At 42.4% G+C, this 24,895-nt stretch overlaps 1 protein-coding gene across 1 annotated transcript in view; it reads left to right on the top strand.

Annotated features, from left to right (window-relative positions):
* Positions 1-24,895, top strand: part of mdga2a (MAM domain containing glycosylphosphatidylinositol anchor 2a) — an 845,563-nt gene that overhangs the window by 691,169 nt on the left and 129,499 nt on the right. Inside the window, exons 11-12 of the mRNA XM_055640389.1 lie at positions 10,785-10,965; positions 23,613-23,636. Coding sequence (XP_055496364.1) covers positions 10,785-10,965; positions 23,613-23,636 — 205 coding nt within the window. The remainder of the gene's footprint in view (positions 1-10,784; positions 10,966-23,612; positions 23,637-24,895) is intronic.

Genomic DNA, 24,895 nt, shown 5'->3' with positions numbered 1-24,895 from the left:
GTCCAATATGTTTAGTAATCAATGAAGTATATCACTATTAGTTTTTGAGGGGGGGAAAAAATGTTATATTCATTTATATGTCATAACAGTCAGCAGCCAGAGGCAGCTCTTTATATTCAAGTCCAATCATTAATTGTCGTTTTCACAATGTCAGCATATATTATAACCCTCAGGTAAAAGCTATGTCCATTAAATGTGATTTCAAAAATGAGAATATCTGGGGGGTTTGCTTATGCTGAACTGGGCATCTGCAACACATTTCAAGTCTAGTGGGGAGTTTAGATGAAAATACATAAAATCAAAACAGCGGTGCAGGAATAGCTAAAAAGATTCCTGAACGTTTTTGCCAAACACCTCCACTCGGTCCGAACCGCAACTCCCTTGTCAATTCTTCCCTTCCCTCCCGTACCACCCCCTCCCCGGGCACTTTCCGTTGCAACCGCAAGAGATGCAACACCTGTCCCTTTACCTCCCCCCTCGACTCCATTCAAGGACCCAAGCAGTCGTTCCAGGTGCGACAGAGGTTCACCTGTATCTCCTCCAACCTCATCTACTGCATCCGCTGCTCTAGATGTCAGCTGATCTACATCGGTGAGACTAAGTGGAGGTTGGGCTATCGTTTCGCCGAACACCTCCGCTTGGTCCGCAAGAACCTACCTGACCTCCTGGTGGCTCAGCACTTTAACTCCCCCTGCCATTCCCAATCCGACTCTCTGTCCTGGGTCTCCTCCATTGCCAGAGTGAGCAACACCAGAAATTGGAGGAACAGCACCTCATATTCCGCTTGGGGAGTCTGCATCCTGCAGGCATGAACGTTGAATTTTCCCAATTTTGTTAGCCCTTGCTATCTCCTCCCCTTCCTCAGCCCTCGGGCTGTCTCCTCCCATCCCCCAGCCCTCGGGCTCCTCCTCCTTCTTTTTAGTTCCTTCTCCCCACCACCCCCTATCAGTCTGAAGAAGGATTTCGGCCCGAAAAGTTACCTATTGCCTTCGCTCCATAGATGCTGCTGCACCCGCTGAGTTTCTCCAGCATTTTTGTGTACCTATAGCTAAAAAGATGCCTGGTTACACAAATATTTGAAAAGGTTTGAAATTGAAATTACATGGGGTTTGAAATTCATTGTTAGATTTGTTCTGTGCATATCGTTAGCGTCAGCATGATATGATATTGTAATATTGTTGGATCAAAATCGATAGGCTTATTTCTCACTACTATTTACAGTTAGCCCCTAATATCAGCTGAGCTGTGTGGAGTTGCCAGAACCAACATTCTTCCAGGGACTGTCTGTATCAGAGAGAGTGTATAGGGACAATCAATGGTTTCTTTATTGTCACGTGTGCCAGGGACAGTGAAATACATTTTTTGCATACAGCTCAGCAAGACTATCCCCATACATAACCACACTTGACCCGATCAATACAGTTTGCACAGAACAGCCCACTGAGTTCATATGCAGAGGTGCCATTTGGGCACCATGTTTCGGTTCCAGCTGCAGCTGGCCACAAAGGACCAGTACTGTACCATGAATGGGATATACAATGCCATTCGTACAACTGGAGGCAGGTTTGAGACCAGATACCGCGTTAAACTAACTGGCCAAGTTCCTTTTGTTCAAAAATAATGCCATAAGTTATAGTAGCAGAATTCAGTCATTCAGTCCATCAAGTCTACTTGGCCATTCAATCATGGCTGATCTATCTTTCCCTCTGAACCCCATTCTTCTGCCTTCTCCCCATGACCCCTGACACCCTTACTAAGCAAGAATCTGTCTATCTCTGCCTTAAAAATGTCTGTATACTTGGCCTCCACTGCTGTCTGTGGCAATGAATTCCACAGATTCATCACCAAATAGGCATTACATTAAATGAATTAAAGGTTTCAAAGGTCTTTTATTGTTACGTGTACCAATTAAGGTACAGTGATATGCGAATTAGAGGCTGCAAGGAGAATGTTCTGAGATCAGGTGCTTATAATTCCACAGATTTTACCTCCCATAGACCGAGGAGGCTATTAGCTGCCCAAGGAACCATCTTCACATATTAATTTTAAAAACAAATAGATTCCTCACGACATGGTGGAGATATTTTAGTTGTTGCAAAATAAACTCTCTTTACACTCATGTCCCAATATCTTTTTATAATTAGTGAAAGTAACTTTAAGTTAAGTCTTTATTTCCCAGTGGAGCAAACCAGACAGATTGTCAACTTGCTTCAGAATAACAGTTGAGCTAATTATTGAAGTGTAATCACCCTTTTCTTTCTGTCATTTTGTAATGTTGTGCTGCCTGTTTGTGGCTGGCTTGTTTCAACCCAAATAGCTTGTTTGTTGTCACATTCACTTTTCCATCTCGCAAATAGAAAACCACATTTCAAAATGTTGTGACAATGGGTACAGGTGGATGAGCGATAGTTAGTTGGAGATGTCCTCTGCCTAATGCCCGAGGCGAGAAAAGAGAGTACCTGTTCTCTATTATTCGCCACCACAGGCAGGGTAGAGCAATCTATATTTCTTTGCTCATTGCCATGAAGATGTCATCAGTATTTAAGAGCCTTAATCTCAGTCAATTCCCAAACAGAGAAATATCATGAGTCTGGACACAGATTTATGGTTCCATGTCACGAGGCCATGGATTTAGTTATCGTTTATCTAGATCATAGTCATGGTGAATCTTTGCGAATATTTACTGCAGTGCTGCTGAACCTTAGAGAATCTCTGGCCTGATAGCACAAACATTTGCATTCAATTGTGTTATCTGCCTAAAGTTCACTGAATACAATGTGCATACAATGTTTGCAGCTACTTGGGGTGTTATTTTGTGACAATAATGCTGAGAAATCACAGCCATTTGCATCTGGTATTTTTATGCAAAAAGCCCACACTAAATTGCTATACGAATGTAGACATCCTAACTGTTGCCAAATGTGTCTGGCCACCTTCAGTCATAATTCACCCCAGTGCAATGCCTTTACTCCCTTGTTTCTTGTATCTTTGTTGCGATCATCAATTTGCACTGTTACATTAATCATTTGGCAGCAAATTCGGATCAAAACCTTGCAAGCTATGAACTTTGTCTCTAATTCACAATAAAATCCCACAAAGAACAGAACATCAAGCATGATTTAAGGTGTCTATGAAGGAACTGCAGGTGCTAGGTTAAACCGAAGATAGACACAAAAAGCTGGAGTAACTCAGCGGGACAGGCAGCATCTCTGGAGAGAAGGAATGGGTGATGTTTCGGGTCGACACCCTGCTCTATCATGCCAATGTATTCAAATATCTTGCTGCTGTAAACTGTGAGCACAGATCGGAACTCTGGCACACGGATATCTTCAGATCACAGATACCTAGAGACCCTGTGGCATGGCTTGATCAACCCACCCTGTGAGTTGGCTCCGATTCTCCATCTGGAGACTCATTTATCACACGTTACAGACAGGAAACATGTTGGGAGAGTCCATAACCAGGGGGCCACAGTTTAAGTATAAGGAGTAAGCCATTTAGAACGGAAACGAGGAAACATTTCTTCACACAGAGAGTTGTGAGTCTGGAATTCTCTGCCTCAGAGGGCGGTTGAGGCTGGTTCTCTGGATACTTTCAAGATAGAGGTAGATAGGGCTCTTAAAGAGACCGGAGTCAGGGGATATGGGGAGAAGGCAGGAACGGGATACTGATTGGGGATGATCAGCCATGATCACATTGAATGCTGTGCTGGCTCGAAGGGCCGAATAGCCTACTCCTGCACCTATTGTCTATTGTCTTTATCTCCATCCAATCTTTACCCACAGTCCACTCTATTTGCAGATTCAGGGTTGACATGAAGAGAGTTATTTTGATTAGTTTAGAGACACAGCGCAGAAACAGGCCCTTTGGTCTACCGAATCGGCACCGATCAGCAATTCCCTCACATTAACACTACCCTACACACACTAGAGACAATTTACACTTATCCCAAGCTAACTTACAAACCATTACATGTTTGGAGTGTGGGAAGAAACCAAAGATCTCGGAGAAAACCCACACGGTCAGGGGGAGAACGTAAAAACTCCGTACAGACAGCACCCACAGTTGGGATAGAACCCGGGTCTCTGGTGCTGCAGATGCCGTAAGGCAACGACTCTACTGCTGCACCAACATGCCTCCTTGTGCTCATGGCTTACAGCTGCAAGATATTTTAATAGTGCTAACTCTGAGCTAAGATGTGAAGGGGGTGGCAGTTGAAAGCTTAATTACACAGGTTGGGCCTCCTGAAGGGAGGAAATCACAATGCCAAATTTTTAAAGCAAAGTTGTACCAATAGAGTGATATTTTTTTCTTAGAAGTTATTTATTTTCATTTTTCACTGTGTGATGTGAAGGTATCCATGTTCCAGTGCTCCCGGCGTACAGCAGCAAGATATTTTAATAGATTGGCACAATTGAGCAACACCTTAAATCATGCTTTTAAATAATTTGTACAGGATACTGAGTTGGATGATCATATTGAATGGCGGTGCAGGCTCTAAGGGCCGAATGGCCTACTCCTGCACCTAATTTCTATGTTTCTATGTTTCTATGCTTGATTTTCTGTTCTCAGTGGGAGTTTATTGTGAATTGCAGACAAAGTTCATAGCTTTCAAGGTTTTGATCCAAATTTGCTGCCAAATGATAAATGTAGCCGTGCAAATTGATGATTGCAAAATAGAAACATGATATGAGGGAGTAAATGCTTAACCTGACATGAAGGCAGAATATGCCATCCAGTTAGTGTGCAAAATTCAGTTTGGTTTAGTGTCCCATGTAACATTGGCTTAGAGTAAGTGAAATAGGGATATTGGTCAAAGGAGTCACAGCCACTGTCAAAGGTAGAAGACTCACATTCGAAGGTGTAATCTCCATATAACCATATAACAATTACAGCACGGAAACAGGCTATCTCGGCCCTACAAGTCCGTGCCGAACAACTTTTTTTCCCCTTAGTCCCACCTGCCTGCACTCATACCATAACCCTCCATTCCCTTCTCATCCATATGCCTACCCAATTTATTTTTTAAATGATACCAATGAACCTGCCTCCACCACTTCCACTGGAAGCTCATTCCACACTGCCACCACTCTCTGAGTAAAGAAGTTCCCCCTCATATTACCCCTAAACTTCTGTCCCTTAATTCTGAAGTCATGTCCTCTTGTTTGAATCTTCCCTATTCTCAAAGGGAAAAGCTTGTCCACATCAACTATGTCTATCCCTCTCATCATTTTAAAGACCTCTATCAAGTCCCCCCTTAACCTTCTGCGCTCCAGAGAATAAAGACCTAACTTATTCAACCTATCTCTGTAACTTAGTTGTTGAAACCCAGGCAACATTCTAGTAAATCTCCTCTGTACTCTCTCTATTTTGTTGACATCCTTCCTATAATTGGGCGACCAAAATTGTACACCATACTCCAGATTTGGTCTCACCAATGCCTTGTACAATTTTAACATTACATCCCAGCTTCTATACTCAATGCTCTGATTTATAAAGGCTAGCATACCAAAAGCTTTCTTTACCACCCTATCTATATGAGATTCCACCTTCAAAGAACTATGCACGGTTATACCCAGATCCCTCTGTTCAACCGTATTCTTCAATTCCCTACCATTTACCATGTAATCTCAATGAAGAACAACTATTAGTTAGAGGCACCATGATACAGGAAACCAGTGCTAGAACTGACTCTGGGACCAATAAAACCATATGTCAGGTTAAATAATATCAAGCTCAATGTTGTCTGCACCTCTGCCTAGGTTATTTCCATAAGCCCTTGTTCACATTTATATAAAATAAATCAACGACTCAGGAATGAACTGTAGGGTTCACATTACTTTTCTTTTGGACTTGAATGCTCATAGGTGATTTTCTATTAGGATCACTGACTCAAGATAACTCGCCGTTCCTTTTAAGGCTTGTTGCAAGATATTCGGTCCTACTCTACTAGGCACAAACTCCCTTTATATTTGTTGTTTCTCACTGTTCATGACAAAGTGCATCTCAAGATTAGGGTGCTTATAGAAAGGTAAGTAGCAAACATAACACTAATGGCCATAATTTATTTGATTGGATTTTTCTTTATAATAGAAATGAACTGATCTCTGAACCTTTTTTTATATGACTGGAATTTGAAGTTGGTCATATTAATTAACTATGTGGGGTTATTTTGAACTGCCAATCAACTGTAGAATAAAGCCCTCCAACTGTTTAATTTTCCTTATGCACAATATATTATTCTGTTCAAGGACTTCATAACAGGGGAGCACAAACCCATGAAATTATAATTTTGCAGAAACGATAAACAGTAATTGAATTCAGAGCTGCAAATTGCATTATTGACTGCAGGGAAGTTTCAAATCCAAAGTGCTTCTCAGCAACTTCCCTGACAGTACACAAGGTCTATTGTCTCACTTGGTTTAACTGGTAGGTTTGTTTGCTCACACAACGCGCTGAATTCCTTTTCTATTCAGATAAGAAAATTATTTTCGCTGTCCTCACTTTAGTTTAAAGACAATATCTATTCACCCTCTCAAATGTTTAAGATTGGAGAGCCATGAATCATTTGAACAGTGGACGTTGTTGTCAATGCTGGAACGCTTCTATTCAATGTCTCAGTGCTGACAGCATTGCCCATGGTTATGGTGTGCCAGCATCATAAATACAAATGCAGATGCAGCCTTCATCAGTTACCATGTTCCCAGTATTCCTGCAGTGTAACCAGTGGCAGTTTTCTCTTGTTCCGAAGAAGGGTCTCGACCCAAAATGTCATCCATTCCCTCTCTCCCTGTCCCGCTGAGTTACTCCAGCTTTTTGTGTCTATCTGCAGTTTTTTCTTATGTTTTCAGCTGTGGAAGGAGAATTAAACTCAAACTACAACCATGTTTTAATGAGGAAGAAATTCATGTGTAGGACTTGCAATCTAGCTCAATTATGCAAAGTTTAACTTTAATAGACTGAGATTTATCGTTGGGGCTTGCCCGATGCCTTTAGTTTAGTTTGATACGGCGCGGAAACAGGCCCTTCAGCCCACCGACCACACTGACCAAAGATCCACGCACATTAGTACTATCCCACACACACTAGGGGCAATTTACACTTATACCAAGCCAATTAACCTACAAACATGTACATCTTTGGAGTGTGGGAGGAAACCAAAGATCTCGGATAAAACCCATGCGGTCAGAGGGAGAATGTACAAACTCTGTACAGATTGTACCCACAATCGGGATCAAACCCTGGTCTCTGATGCTGCAAGTGCTGCAAGGCAGCAACTCTACCGCTGAGCCACCGTGCCGCCGTGTCGGCTTGTCAATTGGCGGGACCGGGAACCCGCCTGAAGGCTTGTCGGACAGCATAACAGGGAGGGAGTTGTAGATGTCGGGCACTAGGAGTGACTTGGTCGGAGGGTGAACTGGGGTAATGCCGGTTCAAGATAGGCTGCAGGAGGCAATCCATGGGCACAAAGATGGCCGGGTGAGGATAGGAGAGGGACGTTGGTTCACGGGAACATCGAGTGTGTGGGCCGACTGACTGGATGTTGGACTTTGATTAATGGCACCAAAAATTGTGGTGCCCACATGTGTAATATATGCAGTCAGAATTTCACCGTGCAGTTGCATATGTGACAAATGAAGCACCATTTCTGCCAGCATTTACCCACATATATTCACGCAGCTTCATATTCTCCTGCCAATGCAGAGGTCCCGACGCTGCTCTCTGAGCTTCACCGCCCATTACCATGCGGGACTCTGCCTTACATTCAATGGTGGAGTGGAGGCTTGTTGAGTGTTCTCAACACTTAATGCTGAAAGTTAATCCACATGTCATAAGGTCATAAGGAATAGGAGAATTAGGCCATTCGGCCCATAAAGTCTGCTCCGCCATCCGACTCCGCTGATCTATCTTGCCCTCCTTTCTCCTGTCTTCTCCCAATAACCTCTGACTCCTGAACTAATCAAGAATTAAGAATATCTATCTATTTATATTCATTGCTGTGCCAATCGTATAGCTGCAAGGTAGAAAGCTAATTTTATTTACTTGTTTTGCTTTAATGGTTTTCGTTACTTAAAATTGTGTTTGTGGTTTAGATGTCCTTTTTATTTTTTACTGTTTTATTTTAAAAATAATTCAATTGTTTAATTTGTTTATAATAAATTTAATTGTACCAAAATGTTAGGGTTATTCAAAATACTTGAGAAACTATATCAGCTTTGACAGTCAAAGTTAGACATAAGGCATTGCTGATCTGTTAGGGTTTCTAGAAATTGCAGAGTCGAGAACACAACCCAGTCCATCACGCACTCCAACTCCCTTCTATTGACTCCATCTATACTTCACACTGCCTCGGCAAGGCCACCAGCATAATCAAGGACCAGTCTCATCCCGGTCACTCCCTCTTCTCCCCTGTCCCATCAGACAGGAAGTACAGAAGTTTGACAATGCATACCTCAAAATTCAGGGACAGTTTCTTCTCAGCTGTTATCAGGCAACTGAACCATTCTCTCGCCAACTAGCGAGCAACCCTGACCTCCCATCTACCTCATTGGAGACCTTCGAGCTATCTTTAATGGTACTTTACTGGACTTTATCTTGCACTAAACGTTTTATCCTTTATCCTGTACCTGTACACTGTGGACAGCTTGATTGTAATCATGTTGAGTTTTTTCGCTGACTGGCGAGCACCCAATAAAAAAGCTTTCCACTGTACCTCGGTATGCGAGACTAGAATAAACTAAACTAAACTAATTGTTGAGTGTGGTGTGGAGGGATATGGATTATATGGAAAGAAAATGGTTAGAAGGATATGGGTCAAATGCAGGCAAGTGGAACTAGTGTAGATGAGGCATCTTGGTTGGCATAGGCAAGTTTAGCCAAAGGGCCTGTTCCGTGCTGTATGACTCCATGACTCGAGATGCAACAGAGGGGATTAGTTTAATTTGGCATCATATTCAGCACAGATATAATGGGCCAAAGGTCCTGCTCCCATGCTGTACTGTTCTATATTCTATCTTCAATGCTTTCCCTTTGCACGCTTGCTGCCTAACATACTGAGTGGTTTAGCACTTTCTGTTTTTTTTTCCTGGCAAATGCAAGTTGTGGACTGGCCAAGTTCCCACTGAACTGCAATAGGGAATTCTTTTTCAGAATTTGTTTTCAGAGCTATGTATCACTAAAGGGTAAATTACAACCAATTTCAGTATATTTGCTTGGCTGAAAATGTACGTTCTGAGAGACTGATCACATATTATTTTTTCCTTCATTTGGTTCTTGACAAGACCAGCATGTACTGCCCATCAATATCTGTCCACGAGTATGGATGGTGAGCTGCCTTCATGAACTGTCGTTGTTCCTGAGTTGAATGTACAACCCCAGTATTAATCGGCAGAAAATTCAGCCGTGATGAAGGAATGGTGAAGATAGACGCAAAATGCTGGAGAAACTCAACAGGTCATAGAAACATAGAAACATAGAAAATAGGTGCAGGAGGAGGCCATTCGGCCCTTTGAACCAGCACCGCCATTCATTGTGATCGTGGCTGATCGTCCCCTATCAATAACCCGTGCCTGCCTTCTCCCCATATCCCTTGACTCCACTAGCCCCTAGAGCTCCATCTAACTCTCTCTTAAATCTGTCCAGTGACCTGGCCTCCACTGCCCTCTGTGGCAGGGAATTCCATAAATTCACAACTCTCTGGGAGAAAAAGGGCAGCATCTCTGGAGAAAAGAAACAGGTGACGTTTTAGGTCGAGTCGGGTCTGAAGCACCGTCTCAATCGGAAACGCCACCCATTCCTTTTTCCCAGAGATGCTGCCTGTCCTGCTGAGTTACTCTAACACTTTGTGCCTATCTTCGGTGTAAACCGGCATCTGCAGTTCCTTCCTACACATGAGGGATGGGAAGGTGCATGGCAGGGAGCTGATAACATCCCCACTTGTCTGCTTGCCTTGGATGTTCCTAGCTGTAGAAGTATGGGAGATGCACAGCAAAGAAACCTTGGTTAATTGCTGCAAATGACCATGTAGAAATAACACGCTGCAGAAACCTAGTGCCTGTGATGGAGGGGGTATACTTTTCAGGGAGTGACTCGACTGACAATAAAACAGGCTGCCTTATCCTGGGTGAATGTTGCAATATATTCATAACATTACTGAACTTTCATCTTCAAAGATTAAAATTCAAAGAAACGGGCTTGCAAGAGTGGCACAGTGGGGTAACAGAGTGCCAGAGACCAGGGTTTAATCCCGCCCACGGGTGCTGTGCGGAGGTTGTGCATTCTCAATGTGACCTCATGGTTGTCCAGCGGGTACTCCTCCCACATTCTGTCTCCTCCCACATTCCAAAGGAATTTGGACAGGTACATGGTTAAGATAGGTTTAGAAGTATATAGGCCAAATGCAGGCACTATTATAACTGGGGCGTGTTAGTTGACATGGGCATGTTGGGTCGAAGGGTGTGTTTCCATGCTGTATCCAAGGGCTAACATCTCTCCACAAACCTACTAACCCCCCCCACACACACACGCACACACTCTGCTTAAGTCTATAACATTGTTGATGCTATTGTAGGTACCTGCTTGGGCATCAATTGCTCTCTTGGTTTTAATGCAGAATGGAGAATCTAACCTTTTTTAACCAGCCCAACTCAAATTGAAGCAGTCATTTTCAAGTGGTTTTCTTCTTGTGTCAATTCCCAGAGTATTTGCTTTCTGAGCAGTGCCGCAAACAAACTGTTGGGGTGACTCTCGGTGCTAATCAATCTCGTTCTTTGCTTTGTCTTCAGACTGGCCAACAGCGCTGGTGGGAGCAGGAAATGTCCATGAATACAATGATCCAGACGGGAGAGTTAATCACCCACAACCTCACTGAACTCTTGAAGCCCGAAGCCTACGAGGTCCGCCTGACACCCATTACACAGTTTGGAGAAGGCGACTCCACCATCCGAGTCATTAAGTACACCGACGGTAAGAGTTGGCCCGCTGTGACCTTTCAAATTACATACACTGCTGAAGAAAGAGTCATGAGGAATTGAATTGCTCGAGGTTATTTCTGCAATTGCTTATGTGTGCACTTTGTTTCAAATGATAAAAATGAATATTAATACCACAGGCACATATAAGACAACTGTTTACGTGTTGATTTTTGGTGTTTAGTTTAGAGATAGCACATGAAAACAGGCCATTTGGGGTCTTAGATAGTAAGATATGAAAGGTTATGTTTCCAAGACTCTTTGGATCAATGAACATGCAGACGCTCCATAAGTTCCTTTCTGATGAAAGGTCATTGGCCTGAAACTTTACCTTTTGTTTCTCTTCTCTATGGATGGTTGGCTGTCTCCAACATTTTCAATTTAATTTCTGATTTTCTGTACCTCCAGCTTTTGCTTTTCAAACAAAAAGCTCCAATAACTTTAGTGATTGAATGGCTGCAGCAATCACCTGTGTAACCTGCTTGAAAATGCACAGCCTTTTGAACTTCTGTCAAATAATCTCCAACTGTAGAACCTGCCTAGCTCATTTTACTGTGTGGATCCCACAGTATTTTTTGGGGGGGAGTTTCTGCTTTCAAACTGCTCTGCTACAGCAGTTTGCCATTTACGAACACCGGGAGATAATGGGTCATCACTGGATGGCAGGAAAGGAAACAGGTCATACTTTGATATTGGTGCTATTTTCTCTCATGAGATCCAAAGGGTGGCTAAATCCTGCACCTCAGATATGGTGCCCAAAATTGCTCACAATATTCCAATTAATTCTGAGGCTATGACCTCTAGTCCATGATTTTTTCAATAGTGGAAACATCCCCTCCACATCCACCCCATCCAAGCCGTTCATTATTCTGTGCATTTCAATGAAGTCCCTCCTCATTCTTCGAAACTCCAGCAAATATAGGCCCAGTGCCGACAAATGCTCATCATATGTTAACCTATTAATTCCTGGGATCATTCTTGTAAACCTCTGCTGGACCCTCTCCAGAGCCAGCACATCCTTCCTCAGATATAGTGCCCAAAATTGCTCACAATATTCCAAATGCGGCTCGACCAGTGCCTTATAAACCCTCAATATTACATCCCTGTTTTTGTATACAAGCCCTCTCAAAATCAATGCTAGCATTGCATTTGTTTGCCCTACTACCGATTCGACATGTGTATAATTTTTTTTTAAATCCTGCACCAGCACTCCCAGGTCACTTTACACCTCCGATTTCTAGATTCTCTCCCCATTTAGAAAATAATCTATGCCTTTATTTCTACTACCAAGATGCATGACTCCACACTTTGCAACACTATATTCCTTCTGCCACTCTCTGCCCACTCTCCTAACCTATCCAAGTCCTTTTGCAGACTCCCTGCTTTCTCTACATCACCTGCCCCATCACCTATTGATATATCATCCGCAAACTTGGCAACAAAGCCTTCACTCCCCTCATCCAAATAATTAATGTATAATGTGAAGAGCAGCAGCCCCAACACCATGCCCTGTGGAACTCTGCTAGTCACTGGCAGCCAACCAGAAAAAGGGCCCCTTTATTGCCACTCTATAGTCTTCTGCCATCCAGCGAACCTGATATCCATGCTAGTCCTTTGATACCATGGGCTCCCATCTTCCTTAGCAGCCTCCTGTGTGGCATCTTATGAAAGGCTTTCTGAACATTTAGGTAAGCCTAGATTTGATGTAAAAGGAGCAAGTGTGAGGTGTTGCACATTGAGAGGTCAAATCTAAAGGGGAAAGATACCATTAATGGTATGGCGCTTAACAGCATTGATGTACAGAGAGATCCGGAGATCCAAGTTCATGGTCCCTGAAAGTGGCAACACAGGTAGATGGGGTGATAAAGAAGGCATATTATATGGTTGCCTTCATAGGTCAAGACCTTTTTGTATAAGGGTCACAATATCAATCAATCAATATCAGTTTTAATTGTCACTTGCACAGTGCAAGTGAAATGAATTTGCCAGCAGCGGTACAATGAAAAAAGAACACACAAAAACACAATAAAAATTGAACACAAACATCCACCACAGCATTCATCACTGTGGTGGAAGGCACCAAATTTGGCCAGTCCTCCTCCATTTTCCCCCATGGTCTGGACCTCAACCCTCCACAGCCGCCACTGCGGGCGTCCAGATGTTCAGACAAGGTAAAGTCCAGATAAAGCCCAGTAAAGTCCAGATAAAGTCCAGGTGCTTCCCCACTGGGGACCGCGGCTTCAGATTGGTGTAGGCTGCAGGCTGGCGGTCAAAGATTTAAAGTCCCCGCCGCGCCGTAACCAGAAGCACCGCAGACCGCACGGCCGGCAGTCAGAACTCCTCTCCAGGGGTCCCCAGTGAGGGGCAGGTAAGTCCCTGCCACGTCTCCGGTAGAAGTAGGCCGCGGGCCAGTGGTCGGAGCTTCTTCTCCTCCCGGGTCCCCACTAAGGATCCCAGGCTGCGGAAGCTACGCCAGCAGGAGCTCCGCAGACCGCGGCTTCAGGCTGCCGCGGGCCAGCGAGCAGAGCGCTCCCCTCCGGCGACCCCCGGGGAGGGCTCGCCCGCTCCACGACGAGAGTCCACGCTGCGCCCGCCACTGAAGCCCCGGGCACGTCTCCTGGAAAGGCCGCACCGATCCTCAATGTTATGCCATGGGGGAAGGCGGCATGGAAAAAGTCGCCTCTCCGTGGAGGTTGTTGGGTTGTTTTCTCTGGAATGTCAAAGGTTGAGGAAAGATCTGATAAAAGTATATACAATTATGAGAGGCACAGATAGAGTTGATATTCAGAAACGTTTTCCCAGGATGGAAACATTAAATACTAGAGGCCAGAGCTTTAATGTGAGATGGCCAAAGTTTAAAGGTGATGTGTGAGGCAAAATCGTTACACAGAATGTGGTGAGTACCTGGAATACACTGCTAGGATGGTGCTAGAGCCAGATACAATTGTGACTTTAGAGACTTTTTAGAGATTAAGAGACTTTTTGATAGGCACATGGGTCGGCAGACATTGAGATTTACGCAATGTTGCCAGGACTAAAGGGTGTGAGCTATAGGGAGAGGTTGAGTAGGCTGGGTCTCTTTTCTTTGGAGCGCAGGAGGATGAGGGGTGATCTTATAGAGGTGTATAAAATCATGAGTGGAATAGATCGGGTAGATGCACAGAGTCTTGCCCAGAGTAGGGGAATCAAGGATCAGAGGACAAAGGTTCATTTGAAGGGGAAAAGATTTAATAGGAATCTGAGGGATCACTTTTTCACACAAAGGGTGATGGTTGTATGGAACAAGCTGCCAGATGAGATAGTTGAGGCTGGGACCATCCCAACGTTTAAGAAACAGTTAGACAGATACATGGATAGGACATGTTTGGAGGGCTATGCATTAAGGGCAGGCAGGTGGGACGAGTGTAGCTGGGACAAGTTGGCCGGTGTGGGCAAGTTGAACTGAAGGGCCTGTTTCCACACTGTATCACTCTATCACTCTACGACATTGGTGGGATATGGATTATGTGCAGGCAGATATGAGTTGGTCTTGGCATCATGTCCAGCACAGATTATGAGTTGAAGGGCATGTTCCTGTGATATACTGTTCTATGAAGGTCCTGTTCACGTGTTACAGGTTTATTCTAATGTGCATTTGTTGCAGCTAAAATAGATGTATTATCTACAATAGTAACAGTTTACATCAATGGCTTAATAGAAAGTACTAAAGTAATTAACACATTAAAAATTGCACAACATTTGGGAAATTAGTAGCAAAATTGAACACATGGAGGTGATTTATTAAGTTATTATAATTTCTAATTCCATGCATCATGTGAAATTGGACTGAATTGCCAATAATTGTGTTAATGACAGGATATCGTCATTACTCCAAAAGTGCTATATTATATGTAATAGTAATTTTCACTTCCACACAATGATTGGGTTGAGAAACAACAAATTACCAAAGTGACTTTTTCTTACCTCCAGGAATGATGCAAGTTATTAATAGTTTGATTAGACTTTGTTGTGAGATAATTCTGAAATCCTGATACTTTGTCATTATAAATGATTGAAACAAACCACCCCATTGGCTTCAGTATAATGTCTGGATATCGATCCACTGTCGTTAGTGGGATGAATTGTTGGGGTAGGGTGTAAGACACTGACAGGACTATCTGGAGCATTGGTTGCTAATGATAGGGCATGTCTTACGATGCAAAACGTCATTGTGGCAGCTTGATGGAATCGCTATGTGATACCAAGAACTGGCTTGAACATTGGAGCAATGTTGGCATGGCAACAACATTATCTGTCAAGTGACTGTTAAAAAGTCTCAATGACCTATTTGGGAAGCCAAGTGTTTACACCCAATTAGAGTGGGCAAGCATTAAACTGCTCTGCAGTCATTATTCTGGAAGTACAGGTATATATCTTTGACAGTGTGTGCGTGTGTTTGTTCACTATCTGCCACTTTACTTAAATAATTGCTTCACTTTCTGAATCTATATGCCCCTTTCTTGGGTTTTAATTTCACACTCTCTATGCTCTCTCCCTGTCCCTGCCTAGCTGATATTCCCCAACGTGTCTGCCACTGTTCTTATTTCTCCCCGCTGCCTGGCTCCCTGCTTTTCCCATTCTTGTTTTCTCGTCGGCACTTCAAGGCTTAGGCAGGTTGCAGAGCAAGAGCACAGCGGTTATCACAAGCAGCAAGAAACTGTGCACAGGGTGCAGTGGTATGAATGAATAAATGAATGATACTTCAGTATCACATGTGACATGCCACTGTGAAATTCTTTGTTTTGCATACCATTCTCAAAGTATGCAAGAATTGCCATGTATAGCGTGCTGAAAAAGTTATTAAAAGTTAAGTTATTAAAACATTTCAAGACATTTCAGAGAATGCAAAACATCTTTGAACTTCAAATGCTCCTCAATCATTTGAGAAAATTGTTATATAGCATGCAAACACACACTTTGGCCCAACTTGTCTATGCCAACCAAGATGCCCCATCTAAACTGGTCCCATTTCCTGTCATTCGAGAATCATGCATCTGACATTGCCTCAGTTGCTGAAAGCAGCCTTGCAACTACTATCAATTTAAGCAACTCCTGGTTCAAATGTAGAAATGGTGATCTTGCTGGGTGTTTTATATTTCCCCGACCCCAATTACTATCTGTCCTGTAGATACTTGTTCTTGGGCCTGGAATGGTTCCAGCGGCATTGTGTCGTCCAAGAGATAATTATTCAATTAATGTAAGTAAGAATTGGCAATTTGTGAATTCCTGTTCCGTTTGAGTTTAGTTTATTGTTACCTGTACTGAGGTTTCGGTGAAAAGCTTTTGTGCTGTGCTAACCAGTCAGCGGAATGATGAAACATGATTACAATCGAGCCGTCCGCAGTGTACAGATAGATGATAAAGGGAATAACGTGAATAATGTTTAGTGCAAGATAAAGTATTAGCAATTGCAAGGCTGCTTTCAGGAACAAAGGCAATGTCAGATGCACGATATTCGACTGATAGGAAATTGGACTAGTTTAGATGGAGCATCTCGGACAGCATGGACATGTTGCCCTGTAAAGTCTGATCAAAGATAGTCCAAGGGTCTCCAATGAGGTAGATAGCAGCTTGGGACTGTTCTCTAGTTGTTGGTGGGATGGTTAGGTTGCTTGATAACAGCCAGAACCCCTGCTGGTATTTGTGCCCACAAAGATGCACGGCTACAGTTCATTCCCACACCTTTGTTTTCTGTCTACATCTGTCAGACATTGATTGTGTTTAACCCTGCAATGTGTTCAATTACATTCATTAATCTTATTAAGTTGAGCAACGAGGCATATCTGCAAAATAATTAAGATCACATAACAAATTAATTGATAAATGTGATATTTTGCATTGTATGAAAATTGAAAGCATTCTACATATATGACTAATCAGTATTTTCAGTTAGTTACCTGCCACAGTGAATGAAACTGAGAACACACATGGATATAAACCTGTAAAACTCATAACATTCAGTTTCTCCTACAAGATGTATGAGAGGTTATTGATTCATCAAAAGATTATTCAATAATTAATGGGACCTTTAGAAAATTTCTGAAGTACCCGAAAATGTCCTTGGCAAGTAGGATTAAAGTGAATCCCAAGGTATTTTATGCATATATTAAAAACTCGAGGATAAAGGAGGTATTGTATACTTGGAGTCAAAGGATGTAGGTAGGGTAGGAAATGAATACTTAGCATTCAATGAGAAGGACGGAGGATAGTGAGACCAATATGCAAGGGCATTTTGAGATTAAGAAGGAAGTGTTGATGGGTCTCTTGACGAGCAATAAGATGGGTAAGTCCTTGTTAAGATCTATACCAGCTGATTGATAGAGGCAAGGGAGAAAGTGGCTGGGATCCTGATGAAGATCTTTATATCCTTTCAACCCACAGTTTAGTTTAATTTATTGTCACGTGTACTGGGTACAGTGAAAAGCTTTTGTTGCATACTGTCCAGTCAGCAGAAAGACAATACATGATTACCATTGAGCTAATTACAGTGTACAGATAAATGATAATGGAATAACATTTAGTGCAAGGTAAAGCCAGCAAAGTCCAATCAAGGATAGTCCGAAGGTCACCAATGAGGTAAATAGTAGTTCAGCACTGCTCTCTGGTTGTGGTGGGATGACAGATGAGGCGCTGGAGGACTGGAAAGTAGCCAATCTTGTTCCCTTGTTTAAAATGGGAAATAGAGATAATCTAGCCAATCATAGGCATGTTAACCTCACATTAGCCAGTGGAAAGGATTCTTAGGGATATGATTTATCACATTTGGAGAACAATTGGCTAATTAGGGACAGTCATCATCTCTTAGTGTGGGCAGTTCATGTCATAAATTTAATTGAGTGTTTGGACAGGTGACAAAGATGATTGATGAAGATAGGGCACTGAATGTTAACTATGTGGAATTTAGTAAGGCACTTGACAAACTAAGCAGATCCAGAAGAATAAGATGCTTGTGATCCACGATCGCTTGGCAGTTTGAATTGTGAACCAGCTAACTCTTTGAAGACAGAGGGTAGAGGTGGAAAGGTACCATTTTGGCTGGATGTGTGGAACCTATGGTGTTCTGCCGGGATCACTGTTAGCACCTCTGATGTTGTCAGATATATCAATGACTAAGACGAAAATGTACATAGATTGGTTAGTAAGCTTGCAGATGACCCTAAAGTTGGTGGCATTGTGGGCATTGAAGAAGCTCTCAGTGGATACAGATGGACAAAGATTGGTTATAGATATGGGTGGGGAAATACAGATGGAGTTTAATTTAGTTGCATGTGAGATGTTACATTTTAGGAGGTCCAAAGTAGGAGGAAATTACCCAATAATGATGTTTAAGAGGCTTTTAACTAAACATATGGATAAGTGAGCATAGAGAGGTTTGGATCGTGGAGACGTGTCCCAGTACATAAAATATTTATTGATCTCTTCCCAAAACAGAATCGAGGGCCCATCATTGCTGTCTCTGGACCAGACATACATTATAACCAAAACATAGAAACATAGAAAATAGGTGCAGGAGTAGGCCATTCGGCCCTTCGAGCCTGCACTGCCATTCGATATGATCATGGCTGATCATATCAAAGCCCTTCCTGAAAAAAACCCATTTAATCTTCCCTTAAACTTCTCGGTTGTAATGAAAATTCTTGCATATTCTTTTCCTAACCTTTGATATTACTGTGTTTATATAGAATGGTTAATTCCGGTTCTTCTACCCCGAGTCTGGGTCAGTAAAACTCTGAGTCAAGCACTGGAATCCAAACCCTTTTATTCAACACCGTGACATCCTAGCGTAGATAGAATAGCAAGAGGGACAAACAGATCATCTTTATACCCCTACAAACTTACGGCGCCAAAATACGGGGGGGGGGGCAACCCCTACAAACCAATCACCGATAAAATACATGGAGTGGCAATTCTTTTGCCCAATCACAGAACAGTACACATGAACATCTTTAACACATGGAAACAAAGTAGAAATATCTTTAGTGCATAAAGAAACATGCAGGTGCAGGCAACCCTTCTGAACCAATCACGGGTACCGGGGTGAAGACACTGAAACAAAGTAGAAACATAATACTAAATAAATCACAAGCATGCATTAAGTGTCAGTGCACTGAAACAGAGCAGAAAACCCTCCAGGAACCCAGACTTAGTAGCAATAGGTGGGTCACATGGGCAGAAATTTTGTTGGGGCTTCTTCTAAGTTCAAGACTTACTGGCGACAGCTAGGTCACATGGGACTCCAAGACTTTGCAATGTATTGTCACTATTAGTGAAGCCCTGTCTTTCACAGACACCTGCAATTTCCAAAGTACCCAAATCCCTGGACGATAGGTCAGCCAGCATTGAAGGGCAGAGTAGATTTGATGGGCTGAATGGCCCAATTCTGCTCCTAATGAACTTATGAACTATTAGTTTATTCACATAGTCTGAAATATTACTCATTATCTTTTGATTTTATTGATCTGATTATCCCTTCAGTGTCTTTTCATCAACTCCAGTCTTGCATGCCTTATTTTTCATACTAAACGTAATACGACTTAATTGGATTGCACACAAACATTGGTTTGTGGGTCGCGATGCACACTTTGTAATTGAAGCTTTCCTCATGACAATGGGAAGCAATCGCATTTTCCGTTGACCTGTGAGAAACGGCATTGTGACCTTGCATGGTACCTGCCACCCCACCTCCTGTCAGGCAGTGCCAAAAATCATGAGAAGACCTTGCATAGTAAAAGGCTTTTCTGCAATGTCAATAGCACCATGTAGTAGCCGGGACAACCCCCCCCCCCCCCCCCCCCCCCCCAAAAAAATGTTCATTACATTTGTCAAGCTGCCAGAAGAGGTTGTTGAGGCTGGGACGATCCCAACGTTTAAGAAACAGTTAGATAGGACAAGTTTGGAGGGATATGGACCAAGAGCAGGCATGTGGGACTATTTTAGCTGGGACATGTTGACTGTTGTGGGCAAGTTGAGCCGAAGGGCCTGGTTCCACACTGTGTCACTCCATCCATGACTCTAAAACAATGACAGGTATCCCTTATCTTAGCTAACAGAACAAGCTAGAAAATGTTCAACGTTTCTGATATTTTGAAACAATCAAGAAGATTGTTCATTGATATCCAGTTTGGGTTTCGACAACACCACTTGGTGATTTCTTCACAGTCATAGTATGAACATGGAGTAAGGAAATTAATTCCAGAGGTGAGATGTGAATGACCTTGACTACCTTGGTCATAATAAGGTAGTCATTGAGAGTCATAGAATTATACAGCATGGAAACAGGTCCTTCGGCCCAACTTGTCCATGCCGACTAACATGCCCCATCTACACTAGCTCCGCCTGCCTCGTTTGGCCCATATCTTTCCAAACCTATCCTATCCATGTACCTGTCCAAATGACTTTTAAATATTGTGATAGCTCCTGCCTCAACTACCTCTTCTGACAGCTCATTCCATATACCCATTACCCTTCGTTTAAAGGAAATTTGACTCTCAGGTTCCTATTTAATCTCCCCCCACCCCCATCCCATCTTAAATCTATGTTCTCTGGTTCTTGATTTCCCTACTGTGAAAAGGCTTTATATATTCCCCTCATGATCCTATACATCTCTAAAAAGTTTGACAAATGTGAGATTAATGGACACCGAGGGGATAGTACTCCTAGAATTGTTGCAAAGGAAGATGGTTGTGATTGTTCAAGGTCAACCATTCCAGCCCCATCAATGCAGGAGTTCCTTAAAGTAAGGTCCTGCATTTAGTTATCTTCAGCTATGTCGCTGTGACCTTCCTGCCAACATGTCAGAAGTGGAGATATTTGCTGATATTTAAAGTTCATTGCTGTTCAGTACTCAGCAGATGAATCTGTCCATACTTGTATGTAGCAAGGTCTAGACAACAGTCAGAGACATAGCCAGACAAGTAGCAAGTAGCATTTGCTGCATGGAACTGCTGGTCAATGAATGAATGAATGAATATGTTTATTGGCCAAGTGTGTACACATACAAGGAATTTGCATTGGTGCTCCGCTCGCAAGTAACAACATAGAAACATAGAAAATAGGTGCAGGAGTAGGTCATTCGGCCCTTCGAGCCTGCACCGCCATTCAATATGATCATGGCTGATCATCCAACTCAGTATCCTGTACCTGCCTTCTCTCTGTACACCATGATCCCTTTAGCCACAAGGGCCACAAATAACTCCCTCTTAAATGTAGCCAATGAACTGGCCTCAACTACCTTCTGTGGCAGAGAATTCCAGAGATTCACAACTTTCTATGTGAAAAATGTTTTCCTCATCACGGTCCTAAAAGATTTTCCCCCTTATCCTTAAACTGTGACCCCTTGTTCTGGACGTCCCCAACATCGGGAACAATCTTCCTGCATCTAGCCTGTCCAACCCCTTAAGAATTTTGTAAGTTTCTATAAGATCCTCCTCAAACTTCTAAATTCTAGCGAGTAAAAACCGAGTCTATCCAGTCTTTCTTCATATGAAAGTCCTGACATCCCAGGAATCAGTCTGGTGAACCTTCTCTGTACTCCCTCTACGGCAATACATGACATACAGTAAACAATTAAGAATAAAACATAAAACATTAAAACATTAAGAATAAAACATTATAGTTTAAACATGTGAATGAAACAAAATACTAGAGCAAAAGGAGGCTACAGAATTTTGGTTATTGAGTAGAGCTACTGCTCGTGGAGAAAAAGCTGCTTTTATGTGTGGCTGTGGCGGCTTTGACAGTCCAGAGTCGCTTTCCAGAGGGAAGTGCTTCAAAGCATTTGTGGCCAGGGTGAGGGGGGCCAGAGATAATCATACTCCTAGATGAGAAATCTAACCACTTGCCCATGGTATTCACTGGCATTGCTTTCATCAACCTCCCATCATCAACATCCTTGGGGTTCATCGATGTTAGAAGCTCAACCAGCCACATAAATACTATAGATCTGAGGCTATATAATAGGTTTGTTCAGCTGCATGGGATTCAGAGTATGTTGGCCGTAGGACTGAATTCTAATACAGCAGAGGTGGTGTTGAGCCAGTGCTATGTGCTAATTAACATCTGCTCTGTAGACTTTTTTTTGCTCAGCTCTCCTCAAGCTGACACCTTCCGTGCATCACCTGGTGAGAGATGTACACTGGAATACCTGCTCGTCAGCCATGAATTGGCACAGACAGTACCCAACTAATGGGTGCTGCACACCCCAGTCTTCCAACGTTAACTCAAATGTCAACACACATGATCGGATGTAACACCCATTTGGCATTCCTTAATATTTTTTCTGAATTATTTCACACACCTTCCCGCTGTTTTCCGCATTTTTATCTTTTGTGCTGTCAACAGATTTCAAGATTTTATTCCCTGATCCAAATCCATTTGGTCCATAAAGATAAGGGGAAGCAGTACCAACAGCTTGAGAATGCACTACTTTCAATAATTTTCCAGTCTTTTTATCCTAACCCTTTGTCTGACAACTGTTCTAGCCTCCCATATTAATAGCCAAACTAAAGTAATTATTGCTCCCTTTGCCATCTATCTACCAACAAACTGCCAGACTGATTTGGTCCACTGGATCAGTGGGGATATTTAACTTCATATATCTTTCACAAGGTATCGATTCCAGATAGTATATTCATTTCATGTAGAATTACTTACTTTGAAGTGCACTCACTTAAACTTAAGTGAATGTGACAGCCATTTTCACACCGCAAATTGCTGTAGCAATGAGATAAATTGCCAAGTAACTCATTCTATTTTGATTGCAATGGATGAAAGAATGATTTTGGTTGGGCCACTGAGCAATGGTTAATTAGCTTGTCCAAGACTTCTGTCTGTACGCAGCCTAAATGATACATTTTAAACACTTCAGTGGTTTGATCAAATATGTCTTTAAGTGTTGCTATTTCTAATTAAGCAGCCTGTTATTTAAGTCTCCTTGTCCTGGCAACTTTTTTAAAAAAAATAATCGAACAGTCACAAATGAGGAATCTGTATCTCTAGAGAAAAGGTAATGTCTCATTGTTTCTATAGATAGTGAAAAAAATGAAAATATCTACACAATTACTGAGATATCTTGCAATGCAACTATTTATTTTTCACTGCATAGGGAGCAGCCCAGATTTAAAATGTAAATATGCCATCATCCAATTATCCTGCATTTTAATAAACATTTTTATTGAAGTACATTGATCAATGCATTTCCGTTATTTTGTTTCCATATCCAGGAAGGACTCTGCGGAAACATGAGTTAGATCTAATATTAAAAGGCAAAGAAAGAGAAATGCTCTTATTAGTGTGAGGATGCAGAAATCTAAAACAATGTTGCATTAAATGCCATCTCCTTATATGAGAAACTGTCCATTGCAGCTACATTTGATTTTTTAAATTAAGTAGCAAAGGTTTTTGGTTCTGAAGTAAAATGTTCATTGGATATAATTATTGAATTGCCACAATGGGCTTGAGGGGAGAAAATTGCAAATGAATGAATGTACCATAATATCCATGGCTTGAATTGTCCTGATGTGAAAAAGGAGAGAAATGATTTAAAGGGTTGGATATTGTGGGGTAACAATAAGGACTCACTCTACCATTTTATTTTTTTTGCAGCTCCCATGACAAATCCACATTTGGGTAAGTTCTTTATATTTTTTCGCTGGCATAACCACTCTTACCATTGATTGATGAGTGTTCTGGCCGGACGGTTAAGGCCGCAGTATTCACTGTTGGTGTCATTTTGTGTTTACAAAATATAATGCGTGAAAACAAAAATATCTTCAACTTCAAATGCTTGGATTCCAACAGCTGGCAGAATAGTCACATTCAGATGACATGAAAAGTTTTGCTTTATTGCCTCCGAGTATAATAATGCCTTGGAGTGTGTTCTTCTCAATCACAGTTTGCTTTGCTTATTCAACTGTTCAAGCCTCTTCAGGCCTGTGAACCCAAAACCGTGAAAGTATCTGCTTTGTTCCAAGTTCGGAATGATTATTATCTTGGAATGACTGCCGTAAACTACAACTGAAGTGTTTTGGGTTTGGAGAACAAATCAAGAGTTAAAGGTCTTTCAAAGGTTTCAAAGGTCTTTTTTTTTATCATGTGTACCAATTAAGGTACAGTGACATGCAAATTACCATACAGACATACTAAAAAAAACCCAACAAGATACACAACCACATAAAAGTTAACATAAACATCCACCCACATTCCCCACATTCCTCACTGTGATGGAAGGCAATAAAGTCCAATCTTCTTCCTCTTTATTCTCTCACGGTCGGGGGCAGTCGAACCATTTGCAGTCGAGGCAATCGAAGCCCCCCGCAGCAGGCGGTCGAAGCCCCCGCGTCAGGGCGATTGATCATTCCGCATCGTGGCAGTCGAAGCTCCTGCGGCTTGGAGCTCCTGATGTCGGTCTCTAACCAGGGACGGTGAGCTCCACGATGTTAAAGTCCGCAGGGTACCGCGGTTGGAGCTCCGAAGTCGATCCCCGACAGGGATTGCGAGCTTCACGATGGTAAGTCCGCAACTTCCCGCAGTTGGAACTCCCGAAATCGGTCTCCAGCAAAGGCCGCCAACTCCTCGGTGTTAGGCCGTAGTGTGGACGGATATATGATACGGAATAAAATCGCATCTCCGTTGAGGTAAGAGATTAAAAAAAGTTTCCCCCAAACCCCACACCCATAAAACAAGCTAAAGAACACTAAAAACATACATTTAACGCATACTATTAAAACAACAAAGAAGGAAGGAACAGACAGACTGTTGGCGAGGCAGCCATTGCTGGCACCACCCGTTAGATACAGAAGTGGATGAATTCTCATAGCAAACCGATAGACGCAAAATGCTGGAGTAACTCAGTGGGCAGGCAACATCTCTGGAGAGAAGGAACGGGT

This window comes from Leucoraja erinacea, chromosome 9, assembly GCF_028641065.1.
Source record: "Leucoraja erinacea ecotype New England chromosome 9, Leri_hhj_1, whole genome shotgun sequence".
Lineage (NCBI taxonomy): Eukaryota > Metazoa > Chordata > Chondrichthyes > Rajiformes > Rajidae > Leucoraja > Leucoraja erinaceus.
The sequence above is the reverse complement of the archived record's forward strand: the minus strand, read 5'-3'. Positions and strand labels throughout refer to the sequence as shown.